Source organism: Rhinoderma darwinii, chromosome 3, assembly GCF_050947455.1.
Source record: "Rhinoderma darwinii isolate aRhiDar2 chromosome 3, aRhiDar2.hap1, whole genome shotgun sequence".
NCBI classification, from domain to species: Eukaryota; Metazoa; Chordata; class Amphibia; order Anura; family Rhinodermatidae; genus Rhinoderma; species Rhinoderma darwinii.
The window spans coordinates 353,321,937-353,341,116 of NC_134689.1; the positions used below are offsets into that span (position 1 = coordinate 353,321,937).

The 19,180-nt window shown below is 39.7% G+C and overlaps 1 protein-coding gene across 1 annotated transcript in view; it reads left to right on the plus strand.

The window, feature by feature from the left end:
* RASSF2 (Ras association domain family member 2) overlaps positions 1-19,180 on the plus strand; it is a 59,074-nt gene that overhangs the window by 26,457 nt on the left and 13,437 nt on the right. The window contains exons 6-7 of the mRNA XM_075855343.1: positions 17,141-17,304; positions 18,946-19,047. Coding sequence (XP_075711458.1) covers positions 17,141-17,304; positions 18,946-19,047 — 266 coding nt within the window. The remainder of the gene's footprint in view (positions 1-17,140; positions 17,305-18,945; positions 19,048-19,180) is intronic.

The window sequence follows — 19,180 nt, forward strand, 5'->3', positions numbered from 1 at the left end:
CGAATGTAACCCTTGGCCAGGCATTCCTGGATATACTCTCTCATGGCTTCACGTTCGGGACAAGAAAGATTAAATCTCCTACCCTTAGGGAGCTTAGCTCCTGGTACCAATTCGATAGCGCAATCGTATTCTCTATGAGGAGGTAACACTTCGGAGGCCTCCTTAGAGAGAACATCAGCGAAGTCCTGAACAAACTCAGGTAGCGTGTTCATCCCCTCAGGGGGAGAAATAGAATTAACAGAAAAACATGACGTCAAGCATTCATTACCCCATTTGGTAAGCTCCCCAGTATTCCAGTCAAACGTGGGATTATGCAACTGCAACCAGGGAAGGCCTAAAACCAAATCGGACGATAATCCCTGCATCAACAGTACAGAGCACTGCTCCAAATGCATGGAGCCAACAAGGAGTACAAAAACAGGGGTATGCTGTGTAAAATAACCATTAGCAAGAGGAGTGGAGTCGATACCCACTACCGGGACAGGTTTAGGCAAATCAATCAAAGGCATAGCTAGAGACATAGCAAATTCCACAGACATGATATTAGCAGAAGACCCTGAATCCACGAAGGCACTGCCGGTAGCAGACCTACCACCAAAAGAGACCTGAAAGGGAAGCAAGATTTTATTACATTTCATATTTACGGGAAATACCTGTGAGCCCAAGTGACCTCCCCGATGATCACTTAGGCGCGGAAGTTTTCCGGCTGCTTATTCTTACGCCTAGGACAGGTGTTCACTTGATGCTTGTCATCCCCACAATAGAATCAGAGACCATTCTTCCTGCGGAACTCTCTACGTTGTCGGGGGGACACGGAGGCCCCGAGTTGCATAGGTACCTCCGAGTCTTCCGTGGAAGAGCGAAGCAACGGGACCTCGGGAGGCATCATGGGGGAGTCAGAGGGGAAAACACAAAAACGTTCAAGTTGTCGTTCCCTGAGACGTCGGTCAAGTCGTACCGCTAAAGCCATAACCTGGTCTAGGGAGTCAGAAGAGGGATAGCTAACTAGCAGGTATTTCAGGGCGTTCGACAGACCCAACCTAAACTGGCACCTTAAGGCAGGGTCATTCCACCGAGAAGCTACGCACCACTTCCTAAAGTCAGACCAATACTCCTCAACAGGTCTCTTACCCTGACGTAAGGTCACCAGCTGACTCTCGGCAAAGGCAGTCCTGTCAGTCTCGTCATAAATGAGTCCGAGAGCAGAAAAGAAACGATCAACGGAGGAAAGTTCAGGGGCGTCAGGAGCCAAGGAGAAGGCCCACTCTTGGGGCCCTTCCTGGAGCCGGGACATAATTATACCCACCCGCTGGCTCTCAGAACCTGAGGAGTGAGGCTTTAAGCGAAAGTAGAGCCTACAACTCTCCCGAAAGGAGAGAAAAGTCCTCCGGTCCCCTGAAAATCGGTCAGGCAACTTGAGGTGGGGTTCAAGAGGTGAGGTGAGGGGCACTACCATGGTAGCGTCAAGCTGGTTGACCCTCTGAGCCAGGGCCTGGACCTGTAGGGAGGGACCCTGCATTTGCTGGGCCAGGGTCTTAAGGGGGCCCATAGTAGTGTCAGGGACCAGGGTAGACTAGGTATATGGGCTTGTGATTATGTAATGATGGGGGTAGGGAAACGGACATGTGAGCCCTAATCTACCCGCCACTCTGTCCCTGCCTACTTGCAACGACCCGCCCTAGGCGACGGGGTACAACTGGGCGGCGGTCCCTACGCTCAGTAAGTGCACGAGACAAACAGACAAGGGTACACAAAGCTAAGGGAAATGGGGCAGTTGCCAACGGCAACACCGTGAGCAACAAGAGTGGTGAACGAGCCGAGTCAAACCAGGAGTGCACGAGGTACCAAACGCAGAGCAGGAGATTAGTCAGTAAGCCAGGGTCAGTATGGAGCAGGATCAAATAGTTAGAAGCTATAGCTGGGCCAGGAAACCACACGAGAAGAATCACAAGCAAAGGAGGAACAGGAAAGGCAGGTATAAATAGACGGCGGGAGCTAGCTCCGTCTGGCCAGGCTGCGATAGGCTCTCCCACTCCTAAGCCTGCCATCCTGAGTGGTGGAAGATAGAGTCAGTCTCAGAGACATAGACTCAGGTGCAGACTGATTACCTATGGGCGTATACACAGAAGTTGTGCCTGGCAGATCCTTTACACACATAGTAACTATATAGTGGTAGACACCAGTCCTACTCAAGCACTCTGCAGACTATATAACTTAAAGGCGTTTTCCCATCTTAGACATTTATGGCATATCCACAGAAAATGCCAAAAATGTCTATATGCGGGTCCCAGTTCCGGGACCTTCATCTATATCAAGAACGGTCTGCAGAATCCAGGCGGAGACCAGTGGAGAGAGGGTCACGCGTGCCTGCAGCACTCCCTATTCTGTTTAATGGGTGTTATGGAAATAGCCGAGCAAGAGCTGCTCGGTTGTTTACATAACAACCATACAACAGAATAGAGATAGCTGCGTGCCTTTAAAACAGATGTAGACGTCTTTACCTTGACTTTTAACGCATTAAATAAACAGTGGCTAAATCCCTTATCTTGACTTTTTCAATGACTTTTCAGTGGCTTCTGTTGTGTGATATCACGCTGCAGCAAGTTATTAGAGTCAAATGAAAGATGGCTACATCCGTACAATAGAGTGAAATCCAGTAACTCACCAGTGACGTCTTCTCAGATTGGAGTCGCTCACTTTTCCTTTTCTTCTTTATCTGGCCCAGATTGTCCTGACACCTTCTCCCAACTACGAATCGCCTCTGCAGATCTTGCAACACAAGCATCTTTGACTTCTCGCTTTTCTAGCACCTCCCCACCCTCTACAAAAACGTCACCATTTCTAGTGCCCCAGATGGAAATAATGCCCCCTTGGTGCCACACACTATAATAATACCCCCTTTAGGCCCCACAGCTCCCTGTAGATAGTGCCACACTTAGCCCTCTGTAGATAGTGCCATACACAGCCCCCTCTTGTGGATAGTGCTACACACAGCCTCCCTCTTGTAGATAGTGGCACACACACAGCCTCCCTCTTTTAGATAGTGCCACACACAGTCCCCTCTTATAGATAGTGGCACACACAGCCCCCCTCTTGTAGATAGTGCCACACACAAGCCCCCCTAGTAGATAGTGCCACACAGCCCTCCCCTGTATAGTACCACACAGCCCCCCCCAGTAGATAGTGCCACACAGCCCCCCTAGCAGATAGTGCCACACAGCCCCCAGTAGATAGTGCTGCAAGGCCCCCAATAGTAGATAGCGCAACACAGCCCTCCCCTTGTATAGTGCCTTACTGCACTCCCCCCTGTATAGTGCCACAAAGCCCTCCCCTGTATAGTGCCACATAGCCCCCCAGTATATAATGCCACACAGCCCTCCGCTGTATAGTGCCACACAGCCCCCCAATAGATAATGCCACACAGCCCACCCCAGTACATAGTGGCACAAAGCCCCCCCCAGTATATAGCTCCATACAGCCAGCCCTCCAAATATTTTTTTTTTTACTTACCTAGCCCTGTTACTGCGATGGACGAAATGCTCTACCGTCTCAGACGGGACCCTAGCGTAGGCCAGTGTGATGCAATGATGCCATCACGCCGGCCTGCACAGGGATTCCGCTCCAGCGTATTATAGGCTGCAGGCCTAATGTGGCCTGCAGCCTATACTATTCAATTGTATCTGCGTCCTGAAGACGCAGATACAAGTGAATGTGGCAGTTGCTAGCACCGGGGCCCCCTTCGGCTCTAGCGACGCCACCGGGCATGAGGGGGCCCCTGCCGCCCGGCACATAACTTTTATGTGCTGGGTGGTATGGGCCTACTCATGCTTCTGGCCCTGTAGCAGCCGCTATGGCTGCTATAGTCAGCAGGGGGCCCTAACGCTGGCCCTGCCTACACAGGTAAGCAGCGGGGCAGGGAGACAATGTTTCTCTGCTCCGCTGCCGGATAAAAGCAGCTCGTTGCCTGGGCCCACAGGAGGATCCTCCCGTCCTCCGGTGGGCCAGTCCGACACTATCCATAGTATTATAGAGCATATAGACAAGGCATATGACATGGGTTGTCTTCATTAGACAACTCTTCCATATGTACAGTAGAGCATATGGAAAGAGGTTGGTTTCATAAGGCAATCCCTTTAACTAAAAAAAAAAAACTTAAGGTAAACCAGCCATAACTCTAGCAGTTCTAATATAGGGTACAGAAAACATTGTATTATCAGTGAGCACAATGCCTGTCCTCTTACAAATTGAAGGATGTCGAATATGGGCAACATGTGATGTGTGATCACATGTACAGCAGTAAATGCAAAAATAGTACCCAACGAACAATAAGGTGCTTGTATGTATGCAGTTTAAATTTACAGAGTATGTTTACAGCTGTGTATGACACAATGGAAGCAATTTATAAAATGTAGTGCAAAGAAAATAGTAGTGTAGGCCATGTTGACCCATTATACTATAGCTCTTATTTTTCAGGCAGGTAAGGAATAATATTTTATATTGTCCTTGTTTGTAAGATATCAGACCCTAATTTTTCAGAATATAATGCACCAATGTTGCCAGATACCAAACCTATATTTTCCTAGATTCCATACCCTGCATTTGCCACATAACACTTTTTGTCCAATTAACCATTTCCCCAGGCTCTTAGTTTTAACATATCACACTCTGATGTTGCTTAATATGACACACACACTTTTTGCTAAAATTTTGTTACCTTACTAAGGCCCTTGTTTTTGAGGTACCACACTCTGAATTTATTAAATACAAGTTTGCCACCCTGAGTTATTGAGTAACTATGCCCTGATTTTGCAATTTACTACACCCTGGTTTACCCCTAATTTTGCAAAAATGTTCCTTCTTTCTGTCTTTGTTTCTAAGATGCTACATTTTGCAAAATATGATATCTGGTTTATGAAATATGATATCTGCTCTGATTTAGCAAAAATGTTGTTACTTTTTCCAAGCCCATACCACACCTTGCATTTGTTAAATGTATCAGCCTGATTTTGCAAATATAGCACCTTGAGTTTTTGAGATACCAGGCTCTGATTTTGCCAGATACCACCCTGATTTCCCAAGCCCTTGTTTGTGACATACAACACCTCGATTTAACAAGATATCATACCCTGATTTTGCCAGATACCACATCCCGATCATGTGAGATTCCTTACCATGATTTGTCCAAAATGATCACTCTCTCGTGTCTTTTTGTAGAATACCACACACTGACTTGACTAAATTTTAATAATCTGCCATATTGTTCTTCGTGAGATACCACATCTTGATTTTATTAACGACATCCTAATTTTGATAGATTCCACACCTTGATTTTGCCAGATTTCTCAGCCTGATTTTGCAAAAATGTTCAAATGGTCCTATTCTCTTTTTTTTGTGAGATACCACATCCTAATTTTACAAAATATGACATCTTGCTTTATGCAAAGCAGGGCACCCTTATTTTGCCAGATACCACACCTTGATTTTGCTATATATTTGACCATGATTTCACAAAAATTTTCATATTTTCAAATACCCTTGTATTCGAAATACGACATCCTGATTTTACAAAATATGACATCCTGATTAATGCTAAATATGACACCCTGATTTTGCCGAATACCTCTCCCTGATTTTTCCGGATTACTTGGCCTGATTTTCCCAACATTTTCATATGCTCCCATTTCCTTTGTTTGTGAAATACCAATTCCTTATTGCATTTAATATGACATCCTGGTTTTGCAAGATATAACACTCATGAATAAACCACATCCTGATTTTACCAGATACCACCACCATTTTTAAATGCTCCTATTTGCTTATTTTTGAGACACCACATCATGATTTTGACAGTTTTCTCAAATTTCCATAGTTGTACGATAGCAATTTCTGATTTTATTTATTATGACTGACAGATTTTGGAAGATGTCACACCCGGATTTTACCAGATACTACGGTACACCCTTATTTTGCCAACATTTTCATATGCTTCTACTTATTTGTGAAAAACCAATTAGTTATCTGTTTTTCAATACGACACCCTGATTTTGCCAGCTTTCACTCCCTGATTCTGCTAAAATGTTCATATTTCCCCATTTCCTCTTTTGTGAGAAACCAAACCCTGATTTTGCAACATATGACATTCTGATTTGTGCTAAATATGACAGATACCACACCCTGATCTCACAACATTCCACACCCTCATTTTGACAGATACCAGATTGTGACAAAATGTTTATATGCTCCTATTTTATTTATGAGATACACCTTTATTTTTATATAATATGACACCCAGATTTTTCTAGGTGCCACACCTTGATTTTGCCAGATTTCTCACCCTGATTTGGCAAAAACTTTCAAATGCTCTTTCTATATTTGTGAGATACCATTTCCTGATTTTATTTAATATGACAGCCTGATTTTACAAGATACCATACCCTTTATTTGCCGGATACTACAATACACCCAGATTTTATCAGATTTCTAACCCTAATTTTGCCAAAATTTTTATATGCTTCTGTTTTCTTTTTTGTGAGAAACCACACCATAAATTTTACAAAATATGAAATGATGATTTATGCTAAATCTGACACCCTGATTTTGCCAGATACCACACACTGATTTTGCCAGATACTATGCCCTGAGTTGGCCAGATTACTAGCCCTGATTTTGCCAATCTTGTGGTATGCCCCCTTTTCCTTTTTTGAGAGAACCAATTCTTATTTCATTCAATAAGACACCCTGATTTTGACAGATCTTTTCCCCTGATTTTGTCAGATATAATATCCTGATATCTAGTCCTGATTTTGGCACAATTTTCATATGATCCAATTGTCTTTATTTGTGGAAAAAACACCATTATTTTTTACAAAATATGACACCCTGATTTTTTCTAGATATCTCACCCTAATTTTACCAGATTTATCAATTTTCATATGCTCCAATTTTTTTTAAATCAAAAGAGACACCTTTATTTTATAAAATATGACACCCTGAATTTAGCAGAATATAGACCCTGATTTTGCCACAATTTTAATATCCTCCAATCATCTTTATTTGTGAAAAAACACCCCTTTATTTTTACAAAATCTGACACCCTGATTTTGCCAGATATCCCTCCCAGATTTTGAATTTTTATATGCTCAGAAAATGCATTATTTGTAAAAATAAAGACACCTTTATTTTTACAAAACATAACACCCTGATTTTACCAGATATCTCATCCTGATTTTGCCATAATTTTAATATGATCCAATTTTCTTTTTATGTAAGACACTCCTTTATTCTAGAAGATACTACACTACACCTTGATTTAGCCAGATTTCTCACCCTAAATGTAATAAGATATAACACCATGATTTTTTCATTTTCTCACCTTGATTTTAAGAAAAATCCATATACTTCGTTTTCTTTTGTTTGTTGAAAAACAAATCCTGATTTTACAACATATAACACTTTGATTTTGCCAGATATCTCGCCCTGATTTTGTCAAAACTTTTATATGCTATAATTGTTTTTTTGTGAGAAACCACACCTTTATGTAGCAAAATATAACACCATGATTTTTCCAGATTCCCCGCCCTAATTTTTCCAGATTTTTCGCGCTAAATTTTGCCACAATTTTCATATGCTCTAATTGTTTTTATTTGGTAACTAAATCTTTATTTTACACAATATGATGCCCTGATTTTGCCAAATTTCTTGCCCTGATTTTTCCGTATTTTTCACGCTGGTTTTGATAGATACTACAGCCTAAATTTTCCAGATTTCTCACCTTGATTTTGCCAAAATCCATATGCTTATTTTTCTTTTATTTGTGCAAAAATTACACCCTAATTTTACAATATATATTTGCAAGTTCTCATCCCTGATTTTACTACAATTTTCAAATGTTCCAATATTCTTTTTGAAGAGGAAACACTGCTGTATTTTTTTATTTTACAAAATATAACACTCTGATTTTGCCAGATTTCTCTCTAATTTAGCCAGATATCTTGACCTGATTTTGCCAGATATCTTGCTCTTATTTTGTCACAATTTTCATACACTCTATTTGTCTTTATTTGGTGAAAAAAACACACCTTTATTTTTACACAATATGACACCCTGATTTTGCCAGATATGTCGCCTGAATTTGCCAAATTTCTTGCCCTGACTTTGCCCAAATCCCTAGGCTTCTTTTGTTTGTTGTAAAACTACACCCTAATTTTCCAACATATTACACCTTGATTTTGGCAGCTACAATGCCCTGATTTTACCAGATATCTCGCCCTGGTTTTACTTCAATTTTCATATGCTTTATTTTTTAAAATGGGATACCATGATTTTGTCAGATATCTCACCATGATGTTGCCAGATTTCTTACCCTGATTTTTCCAAAATCCATATGCTTCTTTTCCTTTTGTTTGTGGAAAAATTACATCCTAATTTTACAACATATAACAACCCTGCTTTTGCCAAATATCTCACTCTGATGTTACAAAAATTTTCATATACACTCATTTTTTTTAATAGAAAACACACCTTCATTTTAAAAATGATGACACCTGATTTTGCCAGCTATCTCACCCTGATTTTTCAACAATTTTCATATTCTTCAATTATCTTTTTTTAGGAAAACAACACCTTTATTTTTTTACAAAATATAACACCCTGATTTTGCCAGATATCTTGCCCTGATTTTGCAACAATTTTCATATTCTCCAATTATCTTTATTCTTAAAAAAAACACACCTTTTATTTATTTTTTTTACAAAATATGGCACCCTGATTTCTGTTTTTCCCAGATATTGCCAGATTTCTCGATCTGATTTTGCCAGCTATCTCACCATGATTTTACTACAAATTTCATATGCTTCAATTTTCTTTTTTAAGAAAAAGAAAACATTTTATTTTCCAAAATAAAACAGCCTGGGTTTGTCAGATATCTTGCCCTGATTTTGCTAGTTATCTCGCCCTAACTTTGCAACAATTTTCATATGCTCCAATTTTCTTTATTAAGAAAAACACCTTTATTTTTTTACAAAATATAACACCCTGATTTTGCCAGATTTCTCGCCCTGATTCTGCCAGATATCTCGCTTTGATTTTGCAACAATATTCATATGCTCCACTTATCTTTATTTTTTTCAAAAACCTGACCTTAATTTTTATACTAAATATGACACCCTGATGTCGTCCGTGTTATGCCAAATTTCTCACCCTGATTTTGCCACATTTCTCCCCCTGATTTTACTACAATTTTCATATGCTCAATATATCACCCTGATCTTGCCAGATATCTCACCCTGATTTTACTACAATTTTCATATGCTCTAATTTTCTTTTTATTATAGAAATCAGACCATCATTAAAAAAATTATGACACCATGATTTTGTCATAAATCTCGCCCTGATTTTGCCAAATATCTCACCCTGATTTTGCAACAATTTTCATATGCTCTAATTATCTTTATTTGTAAAATACCACACCTTTATTTGTTACATAATATGACACCCAGATATCTCGCCCTGATTTTGCCAGATTTCTCAACCTGATTTTTCCAGATATCTCACCCTGATTTTACTACAATTTTCATATGTTCCAATAGTGTTTTTTTTATAGAAAACACACCTTCATTTTAAAAATGATCACACCATGATTTTGCCAGATATCTCGCTCTGATTTTGCCAGATGTCTCGTTTTGTTTTTGCAACAATTTTCATATGCTCCAATTATCTTTTTTAGGAAAAAACACCTTTTTTTTTTTTTTTACAAAACAGAACACCCTGATTTTGCCTGATTACAATTTTCATATGCTCTAATTATCTTTATTTGTAAAAGACCACACCTTTATTTCTTACAAAATATGACACCCAGATTTCTCACCCTGATTTTGCCGGATTTCTCACCCTGATTTTTCCTGATTACAATTTTCATATGCTCTAATTATCTTTATTTGTAAAAGACCACACCTTTATTTCTTACAAAATATGACACCCAGATTTCTCACCCTGATTTTGCCGGATTTCTCACCCTGATTTTGCCCGATTTTACTACAATTTTCATATGCTCCAATTGTTTTTTTTTTTTAATAGAAAATACACCTTCATTTAAAAAATGATCAGACCATGATTTTGCCAGATATCCTGCCCTGATTTTGCAAAAATTTTCACGTGCTCCAGTTATATTTTTTAACCCCTTAGTGACCACCAATACGCCTTTTCACGTCGGTCACTAAGGGGCCTTAGGCTAGGCTGACGCCTTTTAACGTTCGCCTAGTCTAAGTCCTGCACGGGTCTCCCGTGCAGGCTGGAGCCGGGGCTCTGCTGTCTGATGACACCTGAGCTCCTGCTCCAACGCCCGCGATCGAAGTTTACTTTAACCCGTTAAATGCCGCCGTCAATAGCGACCGCAGCATTTAACTTTGTTTACAGAGGGAGTGAGCTCCCTCTGTCACCCATCGGCGGCCCGCAAATACAATCGCGAGTCTCCGATGGGGTGTCATGGCAGCCGGGGGCTTGATGAAAGCCCCCAGGTCTGCCCTGGACATATGCCTGTTAGGACGCGCCGGAGGCACGTCCTAACAGATTGCCTGTCAGATTTACACTGACAGGCAATAATGCTCTGGTATACGAAGTATACCAGAGCATTATATCAGCGATCTGGAGATCGCACAGTAAAGTCCCCTAGTGGGACTAATGAAATAAATAATAAATGTGAAATAAAGATTAATAATAAAAGTTACAGTAAAAAAATAAATCCATTTTTTTCCATAAAAAGTGGTTTGATTTAGTAAAAGTGTAAAAAATAAATAAAAGTACACATATATGGTATCGCCGCGACCATAATGACTCCATTAATAAAGTTAATATGTCATTTAAACCGCAAGGTGAACACCGTAAAAAAAAACGCAAAAAACAATGGCGAAATTGCTATTTTTTTCCATTGCCCCCCAAAAAAGTCATAATAAAAATGCATCAATAAGTCCCATGCACCCCAAAACAGTACCAATCAGAACTACGTCTCGTCCTGCAGAAAACAAGCCCAAAAAATCACTACATTGATGGAAAAATAAAAAAGTTACGGCTCTTGGAAAGCGACGATGCAAAAACAAATAATTTTAGTTCAAAAGTGTAAAACATAAAAAACCTCTACATATGTGGTATCGCCGTAATCGTACCGACCCATAGAATAAGGGTAACACGTTATTTACGTCGCATAGTGAACGGCGTCAATTTAAAAACGCATAGAACAATGGCGGAATTTCAGGTTTTTTTTATAATCCCCCCCAAAAAAGTTAATAAAAGTTAATAAAAAAATTATATGTACCCAAAAATGGTGCTATTAAAAAGTACAACTAATCCCGCAAAAAACAAGTCCTCATACAGCTATGTAGACAAAAAAATAAAAAAGTTATAGCTCTTTGAATGAGACTATAGAAAAATGAATAAAATAGCTTGGTCATTAGGGCCTAAAATGGGCTGGTCAACTAAGGGGTTAAGAAAAAAACACCTTTATTTTTTTTACAAAATATAACACCATGATTTTGCGAGATACCTTTCCCTAATTTTGTAACAATTTTCATATGCTCCAATTTTCTTTATTTGTAAAAAAACACAGCTTTTATATTTTTTTACAAAATATGACACCCTGATATCTGATTTTCCCAGATATGTGGCCCGTATTTTGACAGAAATTCTCGGCCTTATTTTGCCAGATATCTCACCCTGATTTTGTCAGATATCTCGCCCTGATTTTACTACAATTTTCATATGCTCCAATTTTCTTTTTTAAGAGAAAACACCTTTATTTTTTTTTAATAAAATATAACACCCTGATTTTACCAGATTTCTCACCCTGATTTTGCCAGATATCTCGCCCTGATTTTGCAACAATTTTCATATGCTCCAATTATCTTTATTTGTAAAAAACACACATTTCTCACAAAATATGACACCCTGATTTTGCCAGATATGTCGTCCGTGTTATGCCAGATTCACACCTTCATTTTAAAAGTTATGACACCATGATTTTGTCATATATCTCACCCCGATTGTCATATACATCGCCCTGATTTTAGTACAATTTTCATATGCTCCATATTTCTTTTTAGAAAATATAACACCCTGATTTTGACAGATTTGTCACCCTGATTTTGACAGATATCTCACCCTAATTTTACAACAATTTTCATAAGCTCAAAATATCTTTATTTGTAAAAAGCTACACGTTTTAGTTTTTTTTTACAAAATATGACACCCTGATTTCTAATTTTCCCAGATATGTTGCCCGTATTATGCCAGAAATTCTCGCCCTGATTTTGCCAGATTTCTCGCCCTGATTTTGCCAGATATCTCGCCCGGATTTTCTTACAATTTTCATATGCTTCAATTCAATTTGTAAAAAAACACCCACACCTTTATTTTTTGCAAAATATGACACCATGATTATGCCAGATATGTAGTCTGTGTTATGCCAGATTTCTCTCCCTGATTTTGCCAGATATCTCGCCCTGATTTTACTACAATTTTCATATGCTCCATATATCACCCTGATTTTGCCAGATATCTCACCCTGATTTTACTACAATTTTCATATGCTCCAATTTTTATTTTATTTTTTATAGAAAATTTGTTTTTAAAATATGACCTCACTTTATTACCTTAATCCATAAGCACTTCTGTTTAATCCTAACAATTTTCTTGCCCCAAATAAGATCATTGATAATTTAAATACCTTGCTATTGTTCCATACCGGACAAGATGATACGACATATAAAAATTGAGGCAGAATTATTTTCACAATAGATATTCTATCGTTCCTTTATAGGTGTGGTTTACCCTACATATGCACCTTAGCTCTAATTTTGGAGATCAATGGCATAATATTCAAAGAGATATGGTTTTCCAGATTACCATCTATCTTAATTCCTAGATAATCAAGGTGTTGTGAGGGATACAAGACAGATAATTTTCCGGATGGATCATAATCTATTGCATCCAATAGTAGCAGAGTCGATTTGTTCAAATTAATCTGTATCCAGAGAAAGAACCAAATTCTTCTATTACCTGTATGGCCCTCGGGACAGATCTCACTGCATCGTTCAGGCATAGTAAAACATCATCTGCCTATAAAAGGATTTTATTCCTCATCCCTCCACAACCAAATCTCTTCCTCTCTGATCAGAATTGTCAAAAGTTTAATATATATGTCAAATAAGAGCGGAGAGATTGGACACCCCTGCTGAGTTCCTCTAGAGAGCTCAAAAGGATGAGATAAGTCCCCACCTACATTGACTCTAGCGGTGGGGGAACTATACATCGCCTTTAACATATCTATAAAGTTTGTTCCAATCCCAAATTTTGCAATAACCCGCCAGAGAAAAACTCACTCTACCCAACCACGTGCTTCATAGGTAAGTTTGTAAAGAGTGAGAGTGGAATTAACTAGTGCAATCCACGCTTGTGGCGTAGGGATCTTAGGGTACTTCCAGTTGAGAAGAATAATGAGCCAGCTTCTTCTTAACCTCAGAAAAATAACGTCTCTTCTGTTGGGTTGCCCTAGAAAAATCCGGGTACAAAGCAATTTGGCACCCATTATATTAAATCTTCCCGGATTCATTCGTCTTCCTAAGGATAGTGTCCCGATCATTAGAACACAGGATTTTTACAAGAATGGCTCTAGAAAAGCCTGGCAACGGTCTTCTACCCGGTTTGCGATGAGCACGTTTTACGCCAAAAAGCAGAGATAGTCCCTCACTGCCAACCAATTCAAGCAGCCATTTTGGTACAAACCCACCAACATCATTTCCCTCAGAACCTTCTGGAAAGCCCAACATGCGGATATTAGATTTTCTAGTCCTATCCTCTAGGTCAATAATTTTTTTTAAGCTCTTTATTTTCTTCCATAACTTTAGTCACTTCCTTTTTAATAGCACCTGATTCCTTGACCAACAATACAATTTTTCCTTCCACATCTTTGAGGCGGTCACGCATTTTATTTAAATAGTCTCGGATTAAAAAGATATCACTCTGGACTACACCAACTTGTGCTGTTAGATCTGCAAGTGCGAAATTACTTTTTTCACCTGCGCCAAGATCTCACCAAGAATATCACCAGTTAGATCACCCTGCTAAACCTCCTCAACCTCCAAGGACGCATATCTAGAGCCTGAAACATTGCATTGTGGAGCCTCCTGTATAGACACCACATTTAGATTTTTTTGAGCAAGTCAGGTTTTCCGCTATGGTGATTTCCAAAATGTATCCATTCTACGCTGCGCTTCTGACTTGCTAAATTTATCTTTCGGAGAACAACCAACCAGTGATTTTCTACTGACAGGTTTTGGCACCATGCCAGCACTTCGCTATCCTGCGCACTCTTCAATGTCTCCAGCACTCCTCCCCCAAGATTACATGGGGGAGATGCGCTTATTTACAGAGGGTTGAACAGAATAAAGCTAAGAAAATACTTGAGCTTAGAACAAAGCTACAATGTGCACAAACATGTTCACCAGGTAGAGTAGGCATAGGCAGGCGGCCTTGAATTCCCAGCAGTTCTCCAACAATACAGCGGACAGAAATTTTCGAGAATTTAACAAGACCCTATATCGCCATAATCTCAGCAATACGGTTTCCCCAGAATTTCATACATCATTATAAATAATGGATAGGAAAAAATAAAAAGTTCACACTTAACTTCAGGGGCCAGCAGCAGTTTAGCAGGCAATATCATGCAGAGCTAAGGGTTCCTCAGCCAGGCGCAGTCAGGTTGTATCAGGCTATATCAGGGCTCAGGAGCACGTATGAGCATATATGAGACCAGCAGTCATAAGGCATCAGTGGCAGTGCCAATGGAGACACTAGAGGCGCTAATTTCCTGCAATCCGCCCAGACTCAATCAGCAACACCCTCAACAAGTGCTGAATACCCCAAGAAGTGTGCAAGGAGGAGAGGCAAGCGAGAGGGGGTGCAGCGAGGCACAGTAGCACGGTGGTCATTCAAATATACCGCTCACAATGCTCCATCACATGGAGCGAGTGGCGGCATCACAAGCTGGACGGAGCAAATGGCGGCACATCCTCATGTAATGCCATCACGTCGAGCTATTGTTATTTAACTTAATTTACATTTTTTGTTGCACTAGGTTAATTTGAAGCTATGATCAATTGATGGCTTGTATAGTGTAGTGTAGTGTCATTGTACCACTGACAGGCAATCTATAAATCCATGCTTCTAGCATCACCAGATAGGCAGATGCCTGTGGCATACTTATGTTAGTGTTTTCTGTGAGTTTTGGCCCGCAGTTATTGTAGCAAAAACACAACTATTTTGCAAAAAATGGCATGGTTTTAGCACAATTACCAAGACTGCGGAAAAAAATAAATCACAAAAAACGACTCATGTAAACATACCCTTAGGCACCTGGCTGTTGGGTACCGATGGGCTGACAGAGTTTTCTCTGATCCCGGCTGTTAAAGCAGGAGTACGTCATGGAGCACCAAGGGTATAAGGTATTGATACGTACTTAATTCTTCCTCAAAAGAAAATGGAATATCTAGTTTTTTTTAAATAAATGTTTGCAAAGCCTATTCTTTACATGCTTCCTTTATATACAGTCTGAACAAGGATCAAATATTGATCTATCTGCACATGTTAAAAAATATAAAACTTCACATGGCGTGTCTTTACTTTTTTACATGACTTTGTATTCCATATTATGTACAACTATCTCTACTAGTACATTTAAAATGAAAATGAAGTCACTTGTTTAGTCATTCAAGGGTGTCAGGCCATCAGGCAGCCTTACTGTCACCTGACACAATCGGTACTGGGATAACTCGTTCATGGGAAGGTCACACTGACAGCTGGTCCGTCCTTATGAATTATGCATGTTATCAGCTGGTCGTAGCCTGGGCATGTGAATAATTTAAGAATGTCTTCTAACATTGGCGCTGTATGTCTGCTGAACTTAGAGATCATAGCAACCTGGGTCCTCTCTCTAGACCTGGGCACTAATACAGAGAAATTAGGAACTGATAGCAGATGATGCCGAGCTCTGACACTTACTGTCACAGTTCACCAGCTAGTAGCCACACATCCAGTGAGGGATAGGTTTACCATGGAGGCATCACACCACCAGGTACACTTCTAGTCAAATAAGAACAATTTTACATGTTTTTAAGTATAGGGAGTCTCTTCCAGATTTTACTGCACAGGGTTTACTATGTTTAAATTAAGTTTTTATGTTAATCATTGGTGGGGCATTAAAATAAAATTTAAAAAAAACTTTCCTCTGTTCTCTTGCTGCTTCTTTTCTGGCTACAAGCTTTAGATGAAAGCATTTTGGCAAACGCTGGTGAGTGATGTCACCAGCTCTGCTTTCGCACTCCATTCACTTACACTATGCTGACGTCTAATCACAAATGTCAGCACAGCGTAGAACAATCTTATACTACCGCTTCCCCAATATTGCCACTGTGGGGAAGTGGTAGTCTAAAGTCACAGCATTATTGGTTGCCATGACTGTCGCTGGGTTTATAGTAGCAGCAAAATCAGTTACCGTGATTATTCTATTAAGGAAAGGATGGCCGAGCTGACATGACATATGCAAATTGACTTACTGGAAAATCGCTCCAAACATATTTTAAAAATGTTGGTGGTGTTTATTTTTTTTTCCTTATGCCACATTCGACATCAAAGAAAAATCCTGAAATATTGCAATTTTTACACTGGCCACTGAACCCTCACATTTACTTCCTGCTTGTAAAGAAACATAAGACATATAAAAGACTGTGTATAGTCATGGCTGGGCTTAGGGGTGTGCGACCAGTGCAGTCAAGGAGGCTGCATTTGCCACTCCTTCTGAAAGGGAGCTCTACATATCTACTGCCACCCGAGGCTTGTGACTACAATTAATTTTAAAATTAATTGTATAGCAATATTATTTCAACATTTCATAGAATTCTTATTCGAACACTTTATGAATGCAGCTTCAAAACTGTGAAAAAATGATACAGAAAGTGTGCTGGAAAATTGTGTAACTTTTCATTATATAAAGAATAATATGCATTTGCTAAAACCCCTTTAGGGTGTATTAACAAGAACTCCACCCAACATGATTCTGAGTATGACCCACTGTACATTTCTTTTTAATTTACAGATGATGAAGATGAGAATAAAGAATCTCAAGATGAAACTCCTCAACTAATGCGTACTAGGAGTGATGTTGGGGTACGGCGCAGGGGTAATCTTCGCACACCAGGAGAGCAGAGACGGATTAAACGTCATAGGTTTTCAATAAATGGGCACTTTTATAACCACAAGGTACAATGTTAGTTCTAAATATTACATGTTGCTTTTGTGGAGTGGATGTGTGAGGGCTACTGAAAACTATAAGGATTTATACTTTGGGTGCAGCAGGCTGTGATGTCTTACTATGGAAACTTTATTTATGTTATTTTTAGTACACTTAAAGGGTAACTAAACCTTTAACAAACTTCTGACATGTCATAGTGACATGTCAGAAGTTTTGATCGGTGGGGTTCCGAGCACTGAGACCCCCACCGATCTCTAGGACGAAGCGGCAAAAGCGCGCGGTTAAGCGCTGAGACGCTTGGTTTCTGATAGTCTTTTCGTAGAAAACCGAGCAATTGGTGTACGGACTCAATAGAAAGTCTATGAGCCCGTACACTGCTACATCGGCTTTCCGAAAAAAGCTGATCAGAAACGGAACGGCTCAGTGCTCATCCGAGTCCTTCTGCCGCTTCATTCTAGCGATCGGTGGGGGGCTCAGTGCTCGGACCTCCACTAATCAAAACCTCTGACATGTCACTATGACATGTCAGAAGTTTGTTGAAGGTTTAGTTACACTTTAAGTAAATTCAACCACAGAGATATTGACCTTTTTGTATTCAGTTGTTTTGTGGCTTTGTGTGGTGTTTAATCAATGTTTTACCATCAGTCGAAAGTAATTAATTATAGCCAAACATTTGCTATTGATCTAACTTTTCATATACTAATATATGACCAATTCTATTTTATTTTTTAATTTGGTAGAAGGCCTTTTTATGTCTTCACAAATCAGTAGATATGTATGGGGGAGGTTCAATATGCTGGTGAGCTGCTAACTTCTGACAATTTAATGTGTATGGGGTCCTCCCGTCTGTTCCCCGAAAGCAGATGTTTGGGAAATGAAAATTGGGCTTGTTGGATTTTAACATGTCAGATCTTTTGTCCTTGTGACAGGTAAGCCGATGTCAGAAGTGCCTGTCAGCAGCTCCCCATTGAAATAAACTTGAACGCTCAGCTGAGCTAAACATGTATGTTCATGAGGAGGTCATTGGAGATAGCTGTTGGTTTAACCCCTTCCCGACATTTGACGTACATATACGTCATAGTCCGAAAGGGGTGTGTATGAAGCAGGCCCATGAGCTGAACCTGTGTCATGAGCATGGTATGAGCACGTGTCAGCTTTTTATTACAGCTGACACCTCACAAATAAATAAACGCCAAACGTGCTTTTTTTTGGTAATCTTAAAGGCTATGTATGGCTTTTTTTTTTTTTTTTTTTTTTAATAGATCAGTCAGTTTGATTTCTGAATTAGTTTTTACTAAAACTTAGTTTTACTTTTGGAGATACAGCTGTTCTGTAGTCTATACAAAACAGCTGTATTATTAGTTTTACACTGAATCCGTCAGTCCCGCGGACCTGACAGGTCACAGACATGTAGGATCCACCACTAAACGATCACATCTAAGTTAACATTTATGTGATCGCACTTGAAGAGCACGACACACAACCTGAAATGGCCGATATCAAGAAATAATAGATTCTATTTACCTGCAGTGCAAAGGGAGATTAGAAAGTTTTTATACTAGATGTTATCCCTGAAATATAATTATCTCCCCTCATGATACTCTCTAGTCATGAAGATGGTGCTGACTTCTCAATTTTTTCTTGTGTAGACATCTGTGTTCACCCCAGCGTACGGCTCTGTAACAAACGTCAGGATAAACAGCACCATGTCCACTCCACAGGTCCTGAAACTGCTACTCAACAAGTTTAAGGTGAGTCACCAGGAGTCCCATTGCTTACTAACATAAATCACTGTTGTCTTCACACTCCAGCCATAGGTGCGTCTCAAAACCATTGCATGGAGTCGGCAAACCTTTTTATCAGGTCTTGTAAGAAAAACCACAC